This window comes from Orycteropus afer, unplaced genomic scaffold, assembly GCF_000298275.1.
Source record: "Orycteropus afer afer isolate SDZICR_OR568_19922 unplaced genomic scaffold, OryAfe1.0 scaffold00829, whole genome shotgun sequence".
Taxonomy (NCBI): Eukaryota; Metazoa; Chordata; class Mammalia; order Tubulidentata; family Orycteropodidae; genus Orycteropus; species Orycteropus afer.
Genome location: NW_006922416.1, coordinates 331,403 through 352,053, shown reverse-complemented (window position 1 = coordinate 352,053; position 20,651 = coordinate 331,403). Strand labels below are relative to the sequence as shown.

The 20,651-nt window shown below is 56.3% G+C and overlaps 2 protein-coding genes and 1 non-coding gene across 3 annotated transcripts; 2 read left to right on the top strand and 1 right to left on the bottom strand.

Moving 5' to 3' along the window:
* Nucleotides 1-1,077: 1,077 nt before the first annotated feature.
* Nucleotides 1,078-6,158, bottom strand: TRMT2A (tRNA methyltransferase 2 homolog A). Its single transcript, XM_007957958.2, has 12 exons — nt 6,135-6,158; nt 4,868-5,403; nt 4,531-4,639; nt 4,124-4,305; nt 3,833-3,947; nt 3,596-3,711; nt 3,408-3,519; nt 2,286-2,408; nt 2,037-2,112; nt 1,646-1,762; nt 1,409-1,505; nt 1,078-1,315 (listed from the first exon to the last, which is right to left on the bottom strand). The coding sequence occupies exons 1-12, from the start codon at nt 6,156-6,158 to the stop codon at nt 1,078-1,080; spliced, it is 1,845 nt and encodes a 614-aa protein (XP_007956149.2).
* Nucleotides 6,159-6,822: 664 nt separating this feature from the next.
* RANBP1 (RAN binding protein 1) lies at nt 6,823-16,610 on the top strand. The gene is made up of 6 exons (XM_042783284.1): nt 6,823-6,837; nt 8,917-9,050; nt 12,136-12,293; nt 14,531-14,659; nt 15,623-15,688; nt 16,471-16,610. Exons 1-6 carry the CDS (start codon nt 6,823-6,825, stop codon nt 16,608-16,610), a joined length of 642 nt encoding a protein of 213 aa, XP_042639218.1.
* On the top strand, nt 15,725-15,851 carry LOC122151847. Its single transcript, XR_006164301.1, has one exon. It is a non-coding gene; the product is annotated as a small nucleolar RNA SNORA77 (small nucleolar RNA).
* Nucleotides 16,611-20,651: the final 4,041 nt, after the last annotated feature.

The window sequence follows — 20,651 nt, the reverse complement described above, 5'->3', positions numbered from 1 at the left end:
TGTGTCCGTGCATCTGCCATGTGTGGGTGCAAGTCTTGTGTGTGCGCACAGACCGTGTGGCAGGATGGTTAGAGCTCCTTCTGTGCAGCACAGCCTATCATGTACCTCGTAGGTGGCACTGGGCCCCAGCTGCAAGGGTGAGCCCTGACTGCCAAATGCATAAATCAGTACCGTCCACAGGGGAGTGGCTGCTGTTTCTTTCCTCAACCCGCAGGAAGCTGGGGGGACTTCTGTTGGCCAAGCCTCCTGGTACTTCTCTGGAGAGGGTGGGCAACTGCCTGCACACAGCTGCTCCTAGCTGGAGCTGAACAGCATCCTGATGAGGCCCCTGGCTTCTTCCTAAGTCACTATGGGAGAATGCTAGCCTCCCTTTGAGTCTTAGGACCAAGTTTAAGATGGGAATGAGGTTTAAGAGGGGGTCCTCTCATAAAGTAGCAGAGAAGTCAAGGGACAAACCGTGTCTACCCATGTTGGGGCAAGCAAGCAGGGGCCAACCTCTTGCCTTTGGTGCTTGGCCATGAAATCTTCCATCTTTGCGCCTTCTCTTTGGTTTAAAGCACAAAACCTAAGATTCTATCCAAAAGCTAGTATGTTGCAGTGAGACCCCCACACATCCTGTGCTGGGCTGTGCCAGGGTACTAGGAACACTCCTGGCAAAAGCTGCTGAGCCACACATGTGTCAGTCCGAGGGCCAGGACAGCTGTAGACATCTGCAAAGAGTAGCCCCCACCCCTGGTACATGAGGAGCTGTAGGTCCCTAGGCAGTTAGGATCTATCCCTGTACCTCCACACCTCTGCTCCATCACAGAACACTGGTTCAGTCTTTCTTTGGTTCAGCAACTGTTTATTAGAGCCCTGGGACCCACCAAAACAAAGGATGGTAAGGGAGGGCTGGGGTGGCCACAGGTCCCCACTGTGCCTCTCTAGCTTTAGGGTCTGAGAAGAACGGCAGTGAGGCCTTGTGCCTGCTATACGCCCTTGGGTATGAACAGGGACCTCTCTGCCTCTCCCTGTGATACTGGGTGGGCCTGTTTGGGAAGACCTGGCCTCTGCTGGTCTCAGAGTTGGCAACAGGGGCTAGGAAGAGGGGAGGAGCCCAGTTTCCTGGGGTGTGCCATCTGGAGGCCCTGGTGGAGATGGGGAGGATAGGGGCATGGCAGGGGGGTCCAGGACCCCTGCACCATTGGGGTGTTCCATCCTCTCGAACAGGATGAGCATCTCGCAGTGGGGGGTCTGCGGGAACAGGTCCACAGCCACAGCCTTGACTGGCCGGAAGGGGGTGCCTTTCACACGGTTAGAAGGGGCCCTGCAGAGGCTATGGTAGGAAGGGGTATCCCAATCAGAGACATGAGTCTGGCCAGAGGACTCCCATGGGATGAGCAGGACTTCGGCCCACCCCCACACTCACTCCACAAAGTTGGCCATGGCTGCGCGGGGGTTGCAGGAGACGTACAGGAGCCGCTTCAGGTTTGCAGTTTTGCGGATGGCCAGAATCACCTTGGAGTCTAGGGAAGGGCAGGTGTGGCCCAGTCAGCAGGGCCTGTGAGGGCCCCTGAGGAAGGATGGGGGCCCTGAAGGAAGGGCATCAGACGGTGCTAATCCTCTCTTCCATGGACTGCCCGACCCCCCGATAAAGGCCACTCACGCAGACCAGCACGAGGGGGGTCCAAGATGGCGATGAGCTTCTGGGAGGCCAGTCTGCTCACCAGGGCGGGCACGAGGTCCTCCGCCCTCCCGGGATGGAACTCGACGTTGTTCAGCTCTGGAGGACGGCGGGGCAGCTGTGTCGGAGAGCCCAGGGCCCACCCGGCTCCCCGAGGCAAGTCCCGGGATGGGGGGGGGACAGGCAAAACCCACCGGCTCCAGCCCCAGGACCCGCAGCCAGCCGTCTCTACTCTGCCCCCCGCAAGGGTCCTGGGAGCTACACGCGCTTCAGGACTAGGCCTGAGTGGCTACCACGTGCAGTGGCTGAAGTTACGACCTGCCCCTCAGACCTCAGGGCCGCCACCTGCTTCGCAGCTCTGACTTCTTCTCACCATTGATGTGGGCATTCACCCGGGCATCTTCCACAGCCTCCTGGCACAGCTCAATCCCAACCACCTTCTTCACCTTCTGAAACGGCAGAGAGCAGACCTGTCGCTCCCACCCAGAAGGCTTCCAGGGGTGGGGAATGGCACCAGGGACAGAAAGGAACGTAAGCTCTCGGACAGAATGGCAGTCGGCCTCGCTGAGCCTTCCAGCCAGGTTTCACCCGGGGCAGGTCTGAGCACAGGCGGGGGACTCACCCGGGCCAGGGCCAGGCCGATGGTGCCGGTGCCGCAGCACACGTCGAGCACCGTGCTCCCCGCATCCAGCTGGGCCCACTCCTGGATGACCGTGTAGAGTACCTCGGCGGCCGGGGTGTTCACCTGCAGGGCGGGCCGGCCGCACACGATGGCAAACTGCCCCTCCTGGACAGCCCGGTGGCTGGCTCCAGAGCCCCTGACCTCGGTCCCGGTCCCAACCCACAGCCAAGTCCACTGCCTCCTGCCTACAGACCTCCTGTCCTCTGTGCTGACACTCTTCTCTCCTGCCCATCTCCAGCCCCACCTCCAACTACCTGAATGACCTAGTCCTGCTCCTTGGCCTCCTCTGCTATCCACGCAGTGCTAGGTATTGTCACTCAGTCTCTTGGCTTTAAAAGCACCTCAACCACCCACTCCCATTTCTCATGAGCCTTTCCTGTCACACTCGGGCCCCAACAGATCTGCTACCCCAGCACAGGGCATCTCCATCCTAGTGTCACACCAGACCCAGTCTCAACTCATTCCTGCACCTCTCATCTGCCTCCCAGCAAGCCCTACAAATCTTGTGGCCAAAGCAGGATACTCACCAACTCCTCACCTGTCCCCACCTGGCAAGGTGTCCTTGCCCCACAAGTTCCTGGCACCAGTGAGGGAGAGCACTGAGTGATGTCACCCTTGCACACAGTCCACCAAAGCCTCCTCCCCCTGCACCCAGAAACAGATTTCTGAAAGGGTGAGGTGTGCTCACTCGGGATAGTGGCCATTCCTCCTCATTCTCACAAAGAGGGATCATCAATGCGTACAGTTTGCTAGAGGATCAAAACATCCAACTGCGTTCGATCCAAATCCAAGCTGACCTCGTGTGTCAGACCAGCACTGCGTTTCATAAGGAGTTTCAATAGCTGCTTTCTCGCAAGTACCTTGCTGGGCTTCCAAAGGAGCCTCCGGGTGGCCTTAAACCTCCAACCTTCAAATGACCTGCTTCCTCCCTCATAGCATTTGCTCGGATGCCCTTCCCAAGATCTTTGCAAGGCTAACTCCTTATCGCCACTGTAGCCCACTCCGTGCCTGCCCCGCACTGAGGTTTGGTTGGGACTTGGGTCCCCAAGAACAGTGAACTACCTGGAAGAAAGCATGGGGGGAGATCTGGAAGGTCAGCCCTAGCAGGTCCTCGTGGATGTACCGGTCCCCAGCCACGTGCTCCAGCGGCAGGCCCTCCTGGCTAGGAGTCTTTCTGTGGATGGTGGAGGCAGATCTATAGTGTCAGCAGCCCTTGCAGGGCCCGCTCTGCCCCACCCAAGGCTGCTCACCTCTGTCCCTCCTCCACGAAGTACAAACAGGTCACGCCACTGGCCTTGCCTGGCCCCTCCGTGAAATACTGTGCGAGAGAGATCTTCAGTCTTGCCAGCTCCTCTTGGCTAAGTTTCTGGAGCAGGCAGCAGAAAAAGCCTCGTCAGACTGCTGCTGCCTACTCAGGCTGGAAGGGTCCTCAGAAAGTTTAGGCCCACGAAGCCCCCACCACATGGCAGGGCCACTTCACCTACTACCTGGGGGTGGAAGTAGGCAATGGCCATGGCCTGGCCACGGCGGCTGGTGCGCACAGTGAGCTGCTTCCAGTAGCCCGTGTATGTCTCTGGGTCATACGCGGAGTACGTAGTGGACCTATAGAGCCAAGAGCAGCCCTGAGTCAGTGTGGGGGTCCTTGATGTCTGCCTACTAGGCACAGGGAAGTGGCTTACCCTGCTCACCTCCTCCAACCACCCTAGACACCACATGCCCGACACCCAGCCAGTGCAGGACCCTCACCTCACCTCACCAGCCCAGTCACAAGTCCTCACCGGATGAACTCCTGGAAGGCCCTTACCACCCGCTTGGTGGCCTCTGGGATGTGCAAGGTGTCGAAGGGGGCTGCCACAGCACACGTCCCGCCCTTGTACCTGCCCAGCCGGCAGCCGACAGTATTGTCTTTCCCATCTACCCCGATGCCAACCAGAAACTCACACTTGTTACGATACTCGGTCTGTGTGCAAGGGGGTGGTGAGAGAGAAACAGAGAGAAACATGCCTGACCACCCTGGCTGTCCAGTCCTTGCCAGTGGAGAGAACACAACTGAGTGACAAGCAGCTTCCCAGTAGGGCTGGTGGTCAGGGGACAAAGCCAACATCTAGAAGAAACACGACACAAGGAAAGGGACGGGGGGACAGACAAGAAGTGCTTTTCATGCGCTTGGGCGAGCTGGCCTGACCTGCAGGGGTGATGGCCTGACCCCCTCCAGGGGGCAGCAGGCCTTATTGTGCTTGTGCCTCTGTGTGAGCAGCCACGGCAACAGGGCGCGGTTGGTGTTCCCAATTTCCCTGCATGACAAGATCGGGCCACAGTGGGGCTCAAACCACTATTTCCCGCCCAATCCTAGTCATGCTGCAGATGCCCGGGCGCCTGTGCACCTCCCCTGGGACCTCACTGTCCCCACTAGTAACACAGGGGCCTTGCTGCTTCACTCCCCAAGAGACTGCAGGCCCAGGGGTGTGCACAGCGCACGCTGAGTGTGAGGGTGCCAGGGTGTGCCCCGAGTCTGCACTCACTTGGCAAGTCTTTGCAGCACCTGCTCACACTCCAGCCGCTTCCGTTCCAGCTGCTCTGCATAGGGCACCGTCCAAAGTGGGGTTACCACGTCAGCGACCTGTGTGGCTGGCGGCTCACCCTCACCCTCACGCTGCCTCCTCTTGGCCATGGGGTCAGCCTTGGGCCGAGCCAAGCGCACGCTGAGCGGGCGGCCCTTCCAGAGGGCACCATGCAGCACACTCAGGGCCTTGTCCCGTTCTGCTGCGTTACGGAACGTCACAAAGGCGCAAGGGGGCTGGCCGAAGAGCTTGGTCTTGTGAGGCTGCAAGCCAAAGCGGCCCAGGAAGCGCCGAACATCGCTGAAGCTAGCGTGGCGAGGGACGTTCTGCAGCTCCAGCTTGAAAATCTCCGAGGTGAACAGGTCCTCCCTGATGTAGTTGTAGAGCCCCAGCCCCGCCCCTGCAGCGGCCCTCTCCCCCTCCCCGGGGGCCGAGGCCACGGGGCTGCCCAGGGCACTGCCGCTGTCCTGGCCACAGCCCTCCATGGGCTCGGCGTCCTGTAGGGGACAGGCAAGGCCTGGGCTAAGGGCTCGGCCCTGGGGACTGACCCCTCAGCTCCCAGCGAGTTCCCTCGTCTTACACTTTTGGTTGTCAGGTGCCATCCAGTCGGCTCCGGCTCACAGCGACCCTACGCACAACAGAACGAAATGCTGCCCGGCCCTGCGCCTCCTCACAATCCTTGCTATCCCTGAGCCCTTCGTGGCAGCCACTGTGTCAATCGATCTCGTTGAGAGCCGCCTTCTTTTCCTCTATCCTTACACTTGTTGTTGTTGATACTATGTGCCGTCGAGTCGGCCCCGACTCATAGCGACCCCTCCTTGGGTTTCCGAGGCAGTATCACCCACCAGCCACTCCCCGGAAGGAAGGTTGGGCAATCCTACTTCCGTAGCGATACTGCCTCGGAAACCCAAGGAAGGGTCGCTATGAGTCGGGCCGACTCGACGGCAAACAACAACAACAACATCACTACAGAACTAGATTGCCCCATCTTTCTTCCGAGGAGTGGCTGCTGGGTTTGAACCGCCGGCCTTCTGGTCAGCAGTCAAGTGCCTTAGGCACTACGCCACCAGAGCTCCCATCCTTACACTTGGTACGCACTAAACTCACTCCTCATCGCCATCCCTACCCGGTCCGTAGCCCTTAACTCCATCCCCATCTGCTTCCCTCCGCCATCTCAACCCCATTCTCATCTCACCGGATTCCTACCCCCGTCTAGACTTGCCTTCACTTCGTTGTCAGGCGTGTCACTCATCGTCCGCCTGCCACCTGGACTGGGTGCTCCACGAAGGCCGCCTCGTCCCGGGCCTGGGTAATGGAGCCGCTCAGTGAGCGGGAGCGACCCCGTGAGGCTGCTCTCCGTCCACCGCGGGCTGGGAAGGGACTCGAATCCTTCTGCTTAGGTCCGGGTCTCCAGCGTGGGTCTGCATCGGCCACCCACCAAGGGCCGGCGCTGGCCTGTTCTCTTCGCCGACCGCTCTCCCGGCAGCCAGCGCGAGCCGCCGGTGCCGCGCGTCTCTCTCGTCCCGGCTTCCGTCTACGTAATCATCACTAGCCGGTCCCCTCCGCGAGTGCGAAGGGTGCGCGCTGTAGAGCGGAAGTGAACGCGAGGGCTGCCGGGAGTGCGCGCTCCCAAGGCAGGCATGCGCCGCGCGCGTTTTGGCGGGAAGCGTGGGGCGGGCCGGACAATAAGTGTCCTCTGCTAGAGTCAATAAAGCTGCGCTGGTTTTGAATCGCGGCGCGTTTCCCGCCGCCGGGGTCAGGGGTCGGGGTTCGGGTCGTGGGGCGGAGTGAAAAGCGGGCGGGCGGGAGGCGCCGGCGCCAGACGCGGAGGGAAGGATCTACGATTAGCCGCTGAGAGGCTACGGAGCCAGCCACGACCGAATCAGTCGAGCTGCCGCCGCCGCCGCCGCGCCCCCATGGCGGCCGCCAAGGTGCGGCCGGACCCGGGCGGGGTCGGGGCGGGAGGGGACCAAGGGGCTGGGGCCGCTATAGTCGGCCACGTGGGCGTCCCCGCGCGGTCGTCCCCAACCTCCGCTGGCCTGCGGCCGCGCGGGGCCTGCGGGGCCTAACAGGCGCGGGGCCTCCAGGGCGCGGGGTCGGGGCTGCGGGGAGCGCGGCCTGGAGGCCCGGGGCACGCAGGGCCCGGGGGCTTTGGAAGCGTCTGCGTGACCTTGGGGCGGCCCCAGCGAGCCACAGGCGAGCTAGGCAACTGCCATCGTCCCGCAGAGCGTCCCGGCTCGCCGAGGACGTGGGGCGGGCGTCTGATTTTCTCTGGCTCGGCCCACTTGCGGGATTCCCATCACGATCGCGCATTCCTCGCATGTCGCCCACGCAGCACTTCATTCATTCCGTCCTGCTGTCTGGAACCACTGCAGGCCTCTGCTGGTGGGAACTCGCGTTTCTGCCGGGGACGCGAGCCTTGGACGCGCCAGCCCAGGGTGGCGGCGGCTTTGTTGATTGCCTGTGTCTGCTCGCGTGAGCTGGCCGCGGCAGTGCTATCGAACCAGGGAGAAGTAGCCAAATTGTCTTTTCCGGCTTGAGCCCGATAGTGCAATCTCGGTGTTTTTTTGTTTTTTTTTTTTTTACGGAATTAGAGCTCGTTAAGTCACGTGTTCTGTTAAACTTAAACACGATCCTTTGTGCTCTATAATTCTCTAAATTGGATCCAAGTTCTATGATTTATATTTGCGCAATGGGTTTTTTTATCTCGATCAGAAAGTTTTTATTTTTAAAAGGGGTTACTCACATTGGAGGAACGTTGGGTGTTTTAAAAAACAAAAACGTGGAGTCGATTCTGATTTGCGGCGACCCTACCGTGTGCAAGAGGAGAACCGTACTCCGAAGTGTTTATTGATGACTGGTTTTTTGGAAGTAGATCACGAGCATGCCCTCTGAGGCTTCTGTGGGGTGGACTTGAATCCCAGTCTTTAGGTTAGCATCAGAGCACTTAACTGTTTGCGGCACCCATCTGACTTCAGTTACGTTCTAAGTAAGCATGATCACGGCTCAAGTACTTTGGATATGTCATCAGAAGGGACCAGTCCCTGGAGAAGGACGTCATGCTTGGTAAAGAATTGAGTCAGTAAAAAAGAGGAACACCTTCAGAGAGATGGAGTGACACGCCGCAGCAGTGGGCCCAAGCAGACCCGGTTGCGAAGATGGCACAGCATTTGCATCTGTTGTTTGTGGGGTCGCTATGAGCCAGAACCAACTCCACAGCACCCAACAGGAAGGAAGCAAGATCTTCTTGATTTGATTTTTCATAAATAATGCCGAGACTTCCCTACGGAGATAGTGAATAATCCTATTTGCATTTTTTTGTTTTTACTAGTTTAACTCAGGGTGTTATACTTTAAATTCCACTGTGTTCATTTTATATATATATATTGCTTCCTCTTTTCTTTGCACAATACCACTTTTGATTTATCAGCTTAGTTTCCCAAGGCAAGGTAAAAGTGCTGGCAGCTGTGAATTCCATGTAAGTAACATCTGTTTTTTTACCTTTTAGAGGAAAAAGGCCAACTTTTAGGACGCATTCTGGTCACACCTCTTCTAGTAAGCAAGAGCATGATTTTGTTCAATGCAGAAAGAACTCAAAGGGTTACTTTTTGCTTTAAGAGTGACACGCTCATTGAGGCCCTCTGTAATCCGTTCTTGTGCCCCTTACTCCTTGCACTCTCTGCGTCACACAGATAGGAAGCTGAGGCTCAGAGAGGGGAGTGGGCTTCGCCCAAGCACAGCCAGTTGCAGGAGTGCCAGTCAGTCTGCCTGCGCTGATTGATGCTTGTGCGTCCGAGGAGGGGGCTGAAATCCAGCGTCTCGCTCACATACTCACCTGGTGACTGTGGAGCTGGGCGGACGTGCAAACCTTCCTGGGTGTGAAAGGCTGTGAGCTTACGCTCCTGCTTTGGGATGAGTCCTGTCCTCGTTTCTGAAGCTGCGTGTCAGTGGGGGCGCCTGTTTCAGGTGTTGGTGAGCCGGCCGAGTTACCTTACACGCTCCCTCCACAGGATTCGCACGAGGATCGGGACGCCACCGAAAGTGTAGACGAATCCAGCCATGACCCCCAGTTTGAGCCGATAGTTTCTCTCCCTGAACAAGAAATTAAAACGCTGGAGGAAGACGAGGAGGAACTTTTTAAAATGTGAGTAGGCTGCTCTCGCTCCAGAAAAAGGTATACGTAGCATAGGATAGTAATTGTAACAAACTACAGGTGTCAGGGACCTTTCATTGAACCTTAAGGTGTTTGAAGAAAAGGCCTAGATGCCACACTGGAAGATGAAAGTTGCTGTTAGAACTCATTCATGTGACAAACTTTTATGTGGTGTCCAGCCTTCCTTGGTGGCATATCACTTCGACTGCCCCCCAAGGCCTGGCTCCCCAGCTGTCCTTCCCTGTTGAACCAAAAAAAAAAAAAACAAAAGACAAACCCACTGCCATCGAGTTGATTCCAACTTATGGTGATCCCCATTGGGTTTCCAAGGCAGTAAATCTTTATGGAAGTAGATTGCCACATCTTCCTCTGGAGTAGCTAGTGGGTTTGAACCACCAACCTGGTTAGCAGTCAAATCCCTTAGTCACTGGGCCTCCAGAGCTCCTCCTTGTTGAACAGGGGGGCTGTTTTGCACTGTGGACCCTTTGGCAGTCTGAAGCTTATGAATGCCCGACTTAATGTTTGTTTGTTTGTTTGTTTGTTTGAAGTCTCTATTGTGATTTGAGTGAAAGTTTACAGAGAAGATTCATTTTCCGTACAGCAGTTCGTACACATTTTGTTTTGTGACATTGACTGCAATTCCCTGCTATGGAATGGCTCTCTTCCCACTTCCTTCCCATAGTTACCTCTTCCTTGTGTCCTTCACTCCCATGCACTCCTGCCCCACCCCCAGCTGTCTCCCTTTGCAAACACTGCCCTTCTGTTCTCCCATATTTGATCGCTCCAAGGAGTACATCTACCTGCTGTAAGTGTTCACCCCATCTGCTTGTCTGTTGTTTGGTTGGAAGCCACAGGAGTGAGTTCAATTCCAGACCTGAAGGGGAACCGGGGGCCATGTCTCAGGCGTCTCACCCGGTTCTATCAGACCGGCAAATCTGGTCTTTTTTTTTTTTTTTTTTTAATGATTTTGACTTTTGTTCCACATTGTTCTCCCCTCTATCCAGGGTCTCCTGCGTCAATCTCTCCAGTCTAGTTCTGGTCTTAAGATCACGTAGGCTAAGGATCGCATGGTGTACCACTCCCTTGGACTAATAATTTCCATGCGTCTTTGGTTTTCTTCATTCTTCTTTGCTCTGGACGAGGAGAGACCCATCATTGCATGTAGATGGCCGCTTACAGGCTTTTTAAGATCCTAGTCGCTACTCACCAAAGTGGGATGTGGGACAATGTTTTGGTGTAGTATGTTACGCCAGTTGAGCTTGATGTTCCCTACGACCATGGTCCCAAGGCCACAGATTCAACTATTTGCACCCTCCGGGTAGCTGGCTGTGGCCAAGAAGCCACCACAGCCTTGCCCCTTGTCAGCTCCACTATACGTTTGGATATTCTAATGGCACCCATAAATATGGCTGTAGAAACATTGTCTGTCAGCCTGACACATGGTCATGGACATGCTCGCCCTGCCTAGGCACACCTGATTGGCGAGCCTGTCTGCTCATCCGTCTGCCCTTAGATCAACGCTTGCTTGCCATCACTGACAGTGCAGTACTGTCCATGCAGAAGGGTTCATCTTTGTTGTTTGTGCTTCTCATGAACCTCTCTCCGTCGTCCTGCTTTTCCAGTGCTACCATGTTGATCCCTCACTTTTGGTACATTGCCCTTCCCTTCCCCCACAGCTTAATGTTTTAAGAAGCACAGAAAAGTACCTGGAATTACAAAAGAAAACAAGCGATGCTGAAACGCAGTCACTAAGATGTCTTAAAGTCTGAGACGCGTGCTTCTCATTAGTGCTTTCAGTGGGAAACCTTGATGGCAGGTGTGGTTTCAAAGTAGGGAGGACGGGCACACTCCTCATGTTGCACTGCGTGCAACAAAACCTATGTGACAGGGTCGCAGGACTGCTGCCACGCCGCCTGTGTCCGACTTTCATGATCACAGGAACCTTAGACCCGGTTACAAGGTGCTGAAAGTTAGGGTGTAGTCTTCCCCCTTTCCAGCATCGTGGAACCTCCCCCCAGTTTGATCCAAGAACCTTGATTGAGGACCCCTTACTCTTCGCCAGTGGGGTGATGGCAGGAAGCAGAGAAAGATGTCCCCTGCCTCAGTCCAAGGAAGGGGAGCTGGGAGAGCAAGCACCCGTGCCCCCTTGTCTCTGAGGGTGTTGGTGTCCCCCAAAGACACTGGTTTGCCAGGGCTCTGCTCTGCCCGGAAATGGTGCTAGAGACCCGGAGGTGGCTCCTCGTGGGAGGAGACCGTGGGAAGTGGAGCCTCCACACTTTGACCCTCGGGCTCTAGGTTAAAGCTCAGGGACTAGCTCGTTCAGAAACCTTGGGAGGACCCTGGCTCCCTTCGTAGAGTTGGTGTGGGTAAGGGAGCACAGTTTCTGTCCTGTGCCCAGGGGCCCTGGCAGAAACGCAATAGCACAACCAAGGGCAGGGAGGGGCAGCAAAGGGCAGGCGTGGTGGGTGGGGAGGGAGGGAGTTGATATGAGTCCTGAGGACAGGTGTGTTGGGCTCATTGCTGGATGTAGAACTGGGGGCTATGTGTGATCAGAAGGTTGCAATGTGAGGAGGTGCTCGTGGGCAGGAAAGCAGGCGTTCAGGCTAGAAACTGTTGGCATGAGCAGAGATCTACAGGCAGCCCCTTCTCTGGGTGGGTTGGGTGGCCCACAGGAGGCATCTTGCGTTTGAGCAGAGGGCTACCCCTGCCTGTGTGGAGCCTCTGCCTGGCTGTCTCCACACGGATCCTGTGGCCGTCTGGGGGGACCCAGCCCTCAGCTTTGCCTACCTTGGGCTGCCCTGCCTAGATTTGAAAGTATGTTTCTGTTGGTAATGTTGCAACTGTAACTCGGTTATTCTTTTTCATTGCAAAATAAAAACAATCCTAAGGTGGAGGAGCTGTTGCCCCACTTTCAGTGTCATTTTGAACTCAGAGTTCCTAACAAGAAAGGCGAGCCCCACAGTTTTATTTAATACGCAGAAAACGTTCTTTGTCAGGGTAACCAAAGACTTTGTTTTTCCTTCCTTTGTTCATCCATGTGTGTATCTAAGCTCTCATTTAATGACTTTTCTTGAAGGCGGGCAAAGTTGTACCGTTTTGCCTCAGAAAATGACCTCCCGGAGTGGAAGGAGCGGGGCACCGGCGACGTGAAGCTCCTGAGGCACAAGGAGAAGGGCAGCATCCGCCTGCTCATGCGCAGGGACAAGACCCTGAAGATCTGCGCTAACCACTACAGTAGGTGTCCAGGCGCCCAGGCGCGGAGAGCCTGCGGCACACGGGCTCAGGGCTGAGCCGGGAACCTGCGAGTGTGTCATTAAGGGGCACGCTCATGGGGGTGTTTCTTTGTTGTAGTTCTGTTGTGTTTGGGTGAAGGTTTACAGAGCAAATTCACTTTCCATACAGCAGTTCACACACTTTGTCTCATGACGTTGACCACAGTTTACCCAGTGTAACAGCTCCCCTCCCACTTCCTCCCCATAGTCACCTCTTCCCTGTGTCCATCCCTCCATGCACTCCTGTCCCTTCAGCTATGTCCCTGTGCATAAGCCACCCTTCTTTCTCCCATGATTGTTCTCTCCAAGGAGTGTATCTACCTCAGGTAAATGGTCAACTCCTATGCCTGTCTTTTGTTTGGCTGGAAGCCACAGGCGTGGGTTCAATTCCAGACCTGCAGGGCAGCTAGGGGCCATGGTCTCAGTGGTTCCACCAGGCTCTGTCGGACCAGCAAGCCCAGTCTGGGGGTGTCTTAATGAAATTTTCAGCTGTGCCTCTGAGCTAAGAGCCTGTCGGGGGCAGGGCTTACAGAATGGGGACACGGAACCCAGCAAGACAGCCTGGCAGGTGCAGGCAGACGGCGTGTATGTGCTTCTAGCCCTTGGCTGTGTTCTGAGGACATGGGAGGGGACACCAGTGCCTCTGAGGAGCAGGGACAAGGGAGAAAGTATGTGAGGCTCTGCAGGCCGCAGTGGTGGCAGGTGAGGGCCTGGACAAGCATGACGTGTTGTCAGGGCTTACCCTAGGGGGAGAGGTTCTACAAAGGCCACCTGAGGCCTGGCTTGTGGGCAGAGTTTGTCTTGGCCTCTAGCTGCTTTGTAGTGCCACGGCCGCTCTGCCTGCTCCTGTGTGTTGGCACCTTCAGAGGCAGCCGCGTCACAGGCGAGGGCTTGGTCCAGCACAGCATGTGCATTTGCTAGGCGTCGTGTGTGTCCGGGAAGGCATGAGGAGCAGCCTTCATCCTTCAGCACAGCCTGTCTACTAGGCACAGGCTAGGTCCAGCCGAGTTCTCGGCCCCCTTTATCCTCAGGGTCTTCCCCATCACCTCTTCCTTTCTCCCAGAAGCCTTGCCGAGGGGGCAGGTGGTTTTCGTGGTAGAGTTGTCTGTCCCCACACAACTGTAAGTTGGTTCAGGGCTACTGGACACAGAGCCGTGTGTCTGCAGCCCAGCAGAGACTGGCCCGGTCCCCTCACAGGGTCCTAGTAGACGGCCTGGGTGGGGCATGGTGTGTCCACCTGTCATTCAGGGATAGCCTCCAGCTCACTGTGTGAGAAATGAGCGAGGAGGAGGGAACTGGGTATGGGGCGAGGTGCTGGTGTCGATGTGGGCAGGGAGACCCAGGAACCACTGGATCTGGGGTGTGGTGGACCTAGAGGCCCCAGTTTGGGTTCAGGTGGTGTGATGTGTGTGCGTGGGCCTGGGGTGAGTGTAACTGGGACCCCAGGATGTTCTTATCTTCCAGGGGCTGGTCTAGGGAGGTGTCACCCACAGGGGCAAGCTCCAGATGAAGGTCTCTCCTTTGGGGCATCTCCCTGCTTGGTGCAGGGTCCATGTCCCCTCATTTCTCCTGGGACTGCACCAGTGTGGGGCTCAGCTGGAAATGGATGGGGGTGTATCTTCAGGCCACGCATGTCTTTGTCCCTCACAGAGGTGACTAATGATTCTGTGAGACACAAGCATTTGTCACGAGAGGCCTTTAGCCTGTTTCTGGTGGCCTGGCCACATAGTGTTTTTCCTGGGTTCTTGCCCTCCACTGACCTTACTGCCACCTCCCAGTTGGCCAGGCCTCTGACTGTGTGGCAAGGTGTGGACACATCACACATGGGGTGTGCTTGGCAAGAAAGGTTGGGCCTGCTTGGTCTTGTGCCCTGAAGGTTTGACATGGGCCCTCGGGGCTGGGTATGGTGCAGCCTCACGGCTGAGGGCAGGACCGTGCTGAGTGTGCCTAAGATTTGGCAAAGGAGGCCCTTGTTGAGCTGTACTCGTAGTCAGGTAGCAACCACTTTAGTCCTAGGTTTCAAGACAGTTGAGGTTTCAGAATGAATATGGGGGGCTTCCGAAGAGGTTCAGGTAAGAACCAGATTCCAGGGAGTTGGTTGGGCCTCGTTCCTGAACCCTTCCTCAGGCTGCCCAGTGTCAGGCTTGGGGGGGCCTTGTGGGGTCTGCACGGGTTTCACTGGACTTTTCTGTACCCCAGTTACACCACTGATGGAGCTAAAGCCAAACGCAGGCAGTGACCGAGCCTGGGTCTGGAACACCCATGCCGACTTCGCTGACGAGTGCCCCAAGCCAGAGTTGCTCGCCATTCGGTTCTTAAATGCTGAAAGTAAGCAAAACAGTTTGGGGACGGGGTGTGTAGGGGCTTGCATGTGGTTACCAGCCTTGACACGCGGTAGCTTGATTGCAAATGGGAGTGCTGCTGTTTTTTCCAGGGAGAGTGAGCAGGAAGTGGGAAGTGCGTGAGGGGGGCCATGTTTCTGCTGCCTAGTCTTGGGCAGAGAGGGGTGGGCCTGAGGGCAGGCTGAGCTGTGGAGCACATGTGCTCTTGAGGCTGGGCCATGTGCTGTCCCTCTTAGAACAAAAGGTAACTGGGTGCCAGATGGTTCTTGAACAAGAGGTCACCAGTGTAGTTCCACTAATCCCTCACCTCCTTCTCACCAAGGGCAAGTAAACTGGGCAGTTTAGGTTCCTGTTCAAGCTATAGTTCAGGTTGTGGAAATATGAGTCGAACCCCAGGGACTTCTCCCGACTCCTCTCTGTGCACGCCCGTGGTTGTGTGGTTGAGGGAGGCACGGCTAGGCAGGCAGCACATCTCTGTACAGCCTCTCATGTCAGGGCCTCGGCTGACATACGTGGGCTCAGGGTGACCTCTCCCCAGCTTGGGTTTCTCAGTTGGATTTTCCAAAGGTGCCCAGTACGCCTTGGAGAAATCAGGCAGGTTGGATGTGTGGCCTGGTGCAACAGCCCATTTCCAGCAGGAGCGGCGAGTAGACCCCCAGTGTAGAAGGGCGGGCGCTTGGTTGGCCGTGGTCCCAGGCTCTTGCCTGCTCTGCTTGAGCTTGATCCTTCCACACGCAGGATTCGTACTAAGTCCACTAAAGGGGGTGGGGCCTCAGCCAAGCGCCCAGTCCGGGTGGAAGGCCACGTTGCCGTCAGGCAGCCCAGCTTGTCTGTAAGGTCGGAAATCACCACGTGATGGGCCCCTCGTGAGTCCCACCTCTTCAGGGTCAGCACATGATCCCTCACCAGGACTGCTTCAAACTCTTCAGACATTTTCTTTTTTCTTCAGATGCACAGAAATTCAAGACGAAGTTTGAAGAGTGCAGGAAAGAGATTGAAGAGAGAGAAAAGAAAGGTGGTGTGGTGCTATACGGGGGGGCAGGGGCTTCTCGCAGACTCACTCTGCGTCTGACCACAGTCCCAGGCCAGGTGCTTTTTCTGTCTGCCAGAGAAACTGTCCGGGCCACTGTGAGCACCTTGGTGGGTTCGAGGTGACGCAGCTGCCCGGGGACATGTGTGTGCCAGGTGAATGCACACTGGGACTGGCCTCGAGGCGGTTGAGTAGGGAGCCGAGTTAGCCCGGGCTCTAAGCAGAATCCCATCAGAAGCTAGAAGGGCTGCAAGACAGCGTCCTGCTCACGCCGCTGGCCCTGGGCCAGGCAGTGGCTAGAAGAACCTAAGCTGTCGTACCCTGATGGGCTCCAGGTGGGAGGGAGTGCCCGTTTGTTTGATGATTGAACCTGAGAAGACGGTCTCATCCTTGAGATGATCTTGGCCAAGATCATCAACCAGAATTAAGGAAGAGAAGTGGCCTGCTGGGAGTCGGTCCCAGGCTGCTGCTGAATGTCCCCAGGGCCAGCAGTGTCCCCAAGGCTGCAGGTGACGTGGGGTGAGACCCTGCCTCTCACTTTGCTACATATGGCACCATGTCCCTGCTTGGGCAGTCCAAGTACAGTAAAACCTGCCAGAGGAGAAAAACACAAGCCTTCTTCTCTAGAGAATGAAAGAGAAGTGACTGCACCCTGTTAGAGACAGAAGGCTTGCCCGGCAAACAAGGCGGCCCATCCAGCTCGAGTTCTCAAGGTCCCGCTGGGGTTGTTTCACTGTTTCCTTACCTTGTTCACTGTTATCTTTTAGCAGGCTCGGGTAAAAATGATAATGCTGAAAAAGTGGCCGAAAAGCTAGAAGCTCTTTCGGTGAAGGAGGAGACTGAGGAGGCGACTGGGACCAAGGTGTCTGAGGGCGAAGAGGCCGAGAAGAATGAGGAGAAGCAATAAATGGTCTTAACATTACTTTCTTACCCCTTCCCTTTCCCTTTCCCTTTCTTTATTTCTTTTCTTTTTTTATCCTACCCCTTTTTGGTTTATTTTTATTCTGTTTTGTTTACAAGGGACTTTATATAAAGCAGTTCGAACTCCAACATCCAGATTGTTTTTTCTAAGTTTTTGTTCTCTTGAAGGCAATTTGAGAAAATCCATTCCCCAGTCATGAAAATGTACTGTGCTAACTTTCTTTTCCATAGTGGAAACACTTATTTATAGTCATTAAAAAAAAATAGAATAAAAACTGCATTTGATAACTGCATCAGAGGGCAGGACTGTGTGTGTGGGACCAGCCCTGGCAGCTCAGGTGTCTGTGGGTCTGGTAGCCTGTGGGCAGTGCTGCAGCTCGGCTGTCTCCTGGGAGCGTCATGTGTGCATGTGTACGTGTGTGTGTGTGTGTGCGTGTGTGTCCGCGTGGCCACACACGTGTTTAGGTCTGAATGTTCCCGGCAGTGAAGGTGAGGTTCTGCAGCTGGCCCGGGTGCCATCACCAGAGCTGGGTTCTCCGGGGCCACACTGAGGCGTCACCAAGGATGTGTGTGCTAAGGCTTGCTGTGGGCTTCGGGAAGTTGTGATGTTATTGGTTGGGGCTGTGCTGCTCATGGTACGTCTCAGGCCAGTGTTAGTGAGGTGGCTGGGGCCCAGCGGTCTTAAGGGCCCAGGTGAGCAGTGTTGGGCCTATTTGTGCTGGCCTCAAGGTCCTGAGGCTTACAGCCACTGCTTTGCCATGCAGAAAGGAGCAGGTAGGCTTCCTAGGGAGCGAGATAGACCACTGGAACAACTAGAAGGTTGGCCCAGGGAAATGCTGGCTGGCTGGGTAGGCCTCTGACCATGGCCAGGCTGTCTTTGGTCAGCTCTGGTCGAGGAAAAGGACAGTCCCGTAGCTCACGTGTCCAGTCCGGTGCAGTGGCGACAGCCTTCTCGTGTGAGAAGGTGAGAAGGGATGCAGGGATGTTGGCCACGTGAGCTGTGGCCTCCAGCGTCCTCAGGAAAAAAAAAAAAAGTATTGCCTGCTGGCGCCGTGGTGTCTGTCTGAGCCCCTGCCTTCCTGGGCTTCTAGTCTAAACTTTTGTGTTGAAATGGTGGGCGCTTGTGATAGCTTTAAATAAAGGGACATTTCCAATTGTCCAAATGGGTTAGTGCTATTGGGGTGTGTCTCTAGGCATCTTTGGTCAGAAAGAACGGCTTTTAGCGTCGCTGGGGAGATGTCTTTACGGAGTGCCAAGGATGTGTGTCCTGGCCAGGCTGCGCTGGGGAGGGCGTGTTTCTTAGGAGCAGGCTGGCCCGCCTTCCAGCAGGCAGTGCTGTAGATAGACCAAGAGGGCCCCGGCATTGGGTACATGGCCCAGTTGTGTTCCTTGTGGCTGTGAGCCATCGGTACCTAACCAGGGTGCTTCCCAGTGTGTCTGCCAGCTCACCCTCATCTCTGGTGTAAACACCAGCGCTGGTTGCTTTGATGGCATCCACTTCCAAAGGAAGACACTTGTGGCTTTAAGCCCAAACTGAAGATTTCCCTGGCCATCTTTGTTGTGCTGTGTCAACACTGGGTCTCGCGGTATGGTCCCCATCGCCTCCCGCGAGCAGCTGTTGGTGCTGAGGCTCGCACATGGGTGCTTTGAAGCACTGCTGTCTTAATAGGGAATTTCGATGCCATGTCCTGCAAATTTTTGTAACCATCATGCCCCCTTGAAAGCGACCCATGCCACAAACCACTGGGAACTTGGGGTCTGGAGTGTGTGTGGACGTGTGTGAAAGGCAGTGTCCCAAAGGGCTCTATCTTCCTGAAGGAAGTCCTGGGCTAGCAGACACCCCTGTCAGCAGAGAATGGTGGTTGTAACATTCTGTCTTTGTTTTGGATTCCAATTGAAAAATAAATGTCACGTGGTGTAAACTCCAGGCTTCCTTCCTTCATGCTGGGCAGGGAAACGTGTCTCCAGTGAGGGGATACCCTGATGGTGGTCCCTGGGGGGGCCATAAACCAGAGTGTACTGGAGGGGCCAGCTTTTTCACTCTAGAGTGGCCTCAGAAGGGGGCTTGAAGGTAGGACAGGAGCTCAAGGCCAGGCATCAGGACCTGTGGGGCCCCTAGGACCCCCAAGACAAGCAAGAAGGACTGGGTCATGTGCTTACAGGTAGGATCCCTTGGGCAGAGGCAGTGATGCACCAGAAACGTCCTTCCAGGTATCAGGGATCCTGTAAAAGACAGGATTAGAAGTGTGGTCCATGTGGCAGCCTTTCCATGCTGGGCCGGTAGATAATGGGTTGGGAATGCTATTGGCTGGGTTTTCCTTTTCCCTGGGGTCATAACTCGCAGCTCACCTAGGCAGTGACGTTGGGTGTTGCTGATTAAGTGTGGCCCTACCCCAGGGCCATGATGTCTAGTTCGGCCAGCCTACTGTCATGTGATCCTGGCCATGACCCTGGCTCAGGAAGGCAAGGGCCACGGCCTCACTGGGTTCTATGACTAGCCAGTCACAGCCACCCCACCCTGACTGCCCAGTCAAGCTGCCTTTAAGGAGAGGGCCCTCTTTGTGAGCATGAGTGCCCTTCCTTCCCAGGAGCCATGGCCCTCAGCCCAGTGGAGAGAGGCACTTGCACCCTGGCACCTTGTGGAGAGTATTGGCATGAGGTCAGGCCTGTTCTCAGGTTTCCAATGGGAAGCCCCCTGGGAAGATGCTCCAGGGGGTGGGCCTGGAGCTAGTGTGTGTGGGCTGCAGGAATGGCAGGAGCAAGACAGGCCGTGGTGGGACACCATTGGCTGAAGTGTGCAATCGCTGGCCCCTGGCCTGTTTCAAGTGAGGGCTTCAAAGACATCTGCAGATGATCTTTGCTTATCTTCGTATTCTGGGACCCCTCCACTACCTCAGACCTCCCACAGAGTGGAGGTGACAACTAGGAATGCCCTAGCAGAAAGACAGAATCTTCTCTGTCAAGTGGCAGGGCCAGTGGCCCAGTTCCATCTGGTCCCGTGGGTCAGCCCTCCTGGAATTGCTGGAGCTGGGCCCTTCACAAGGCCCCAAGCAAGGAGGGTCCCCCAGACACATGGCAGTACTTGGGCCAGGGAGGATGAAGGTCCCCAAGGGTCCTGGGATTTGGCACATGGATGGCACCGAGGGACAGAGACTTGCTGGTGCCAGCACAAAGGCTGAGTGGCTGCAGAGTTGACTCGGGTCTCGCACCCAAGATCTGGAGGTGCCATGGAGCTGCTTGGTGGGAAAGGGGATGGAGGTCCCGCAGGCTGCCCACAAGCATTCCCATTGCCCTGTGAGCATCCTCTGGGCCCCTAGGGCTGCAAGGCCTCCAGTCCACCTTAAGTGGGGGCAGTTAGAGGGTGGGATTTCCTGCTGGAGGTGGGCCTGTGCCACTTGGCCTTTCTAGTGCCCTGGTGCCCATACTTACTGAGGAAGGGTAAGGGTACTCTCTGTCTCCCACCCTGTGTCTCCCACCCACATGCCCCCAAGCACCACCGTGCAGCTTAGCTTGGGCAGGACTCTGACTCCCTGCTGGCCTGCCTTCACCTTGAGGTGAATGTCCTGAGAGCTGAGCTCTCAAAGGCCTTTGGTGTGAGGTTGGCAGGTAATAAACAGCCATGGCCTCCTGCACTGTCACTCCCCTTCCCACCAGCCCCGCCTCATCACCCTGGTGAACACCAGGGATCTCCGGTTGAGTGGGTTCTCGCTGCCCAGGAAGGAGTACCACAGAGCGGAGAGGTCTACGCATGAGGCCCAGGAGGGGCCCTGCACAGGCCAGGGAGCATGGGCATCTGGTGTGAGCGCGTGTGTGCCTCCAAAGAGCCGCTGGCATCCGCCTGAGTGCGGCGTCTAGGATGAGCAGGGACCCTGTGAGGCGTCCTTAGCGAGGCTTCTGTGGAGATGGCGATGGGCAGATTCCCCAGGGCAAAGGTCCGGTCCCGGGCAGGCCGAGGGCACGGCGCTGGGTCACCGGCCGGGCCTAGCCCCAGACCCGCCGCGGGAGGTCGAGCGCGGGCCGCAGGCAC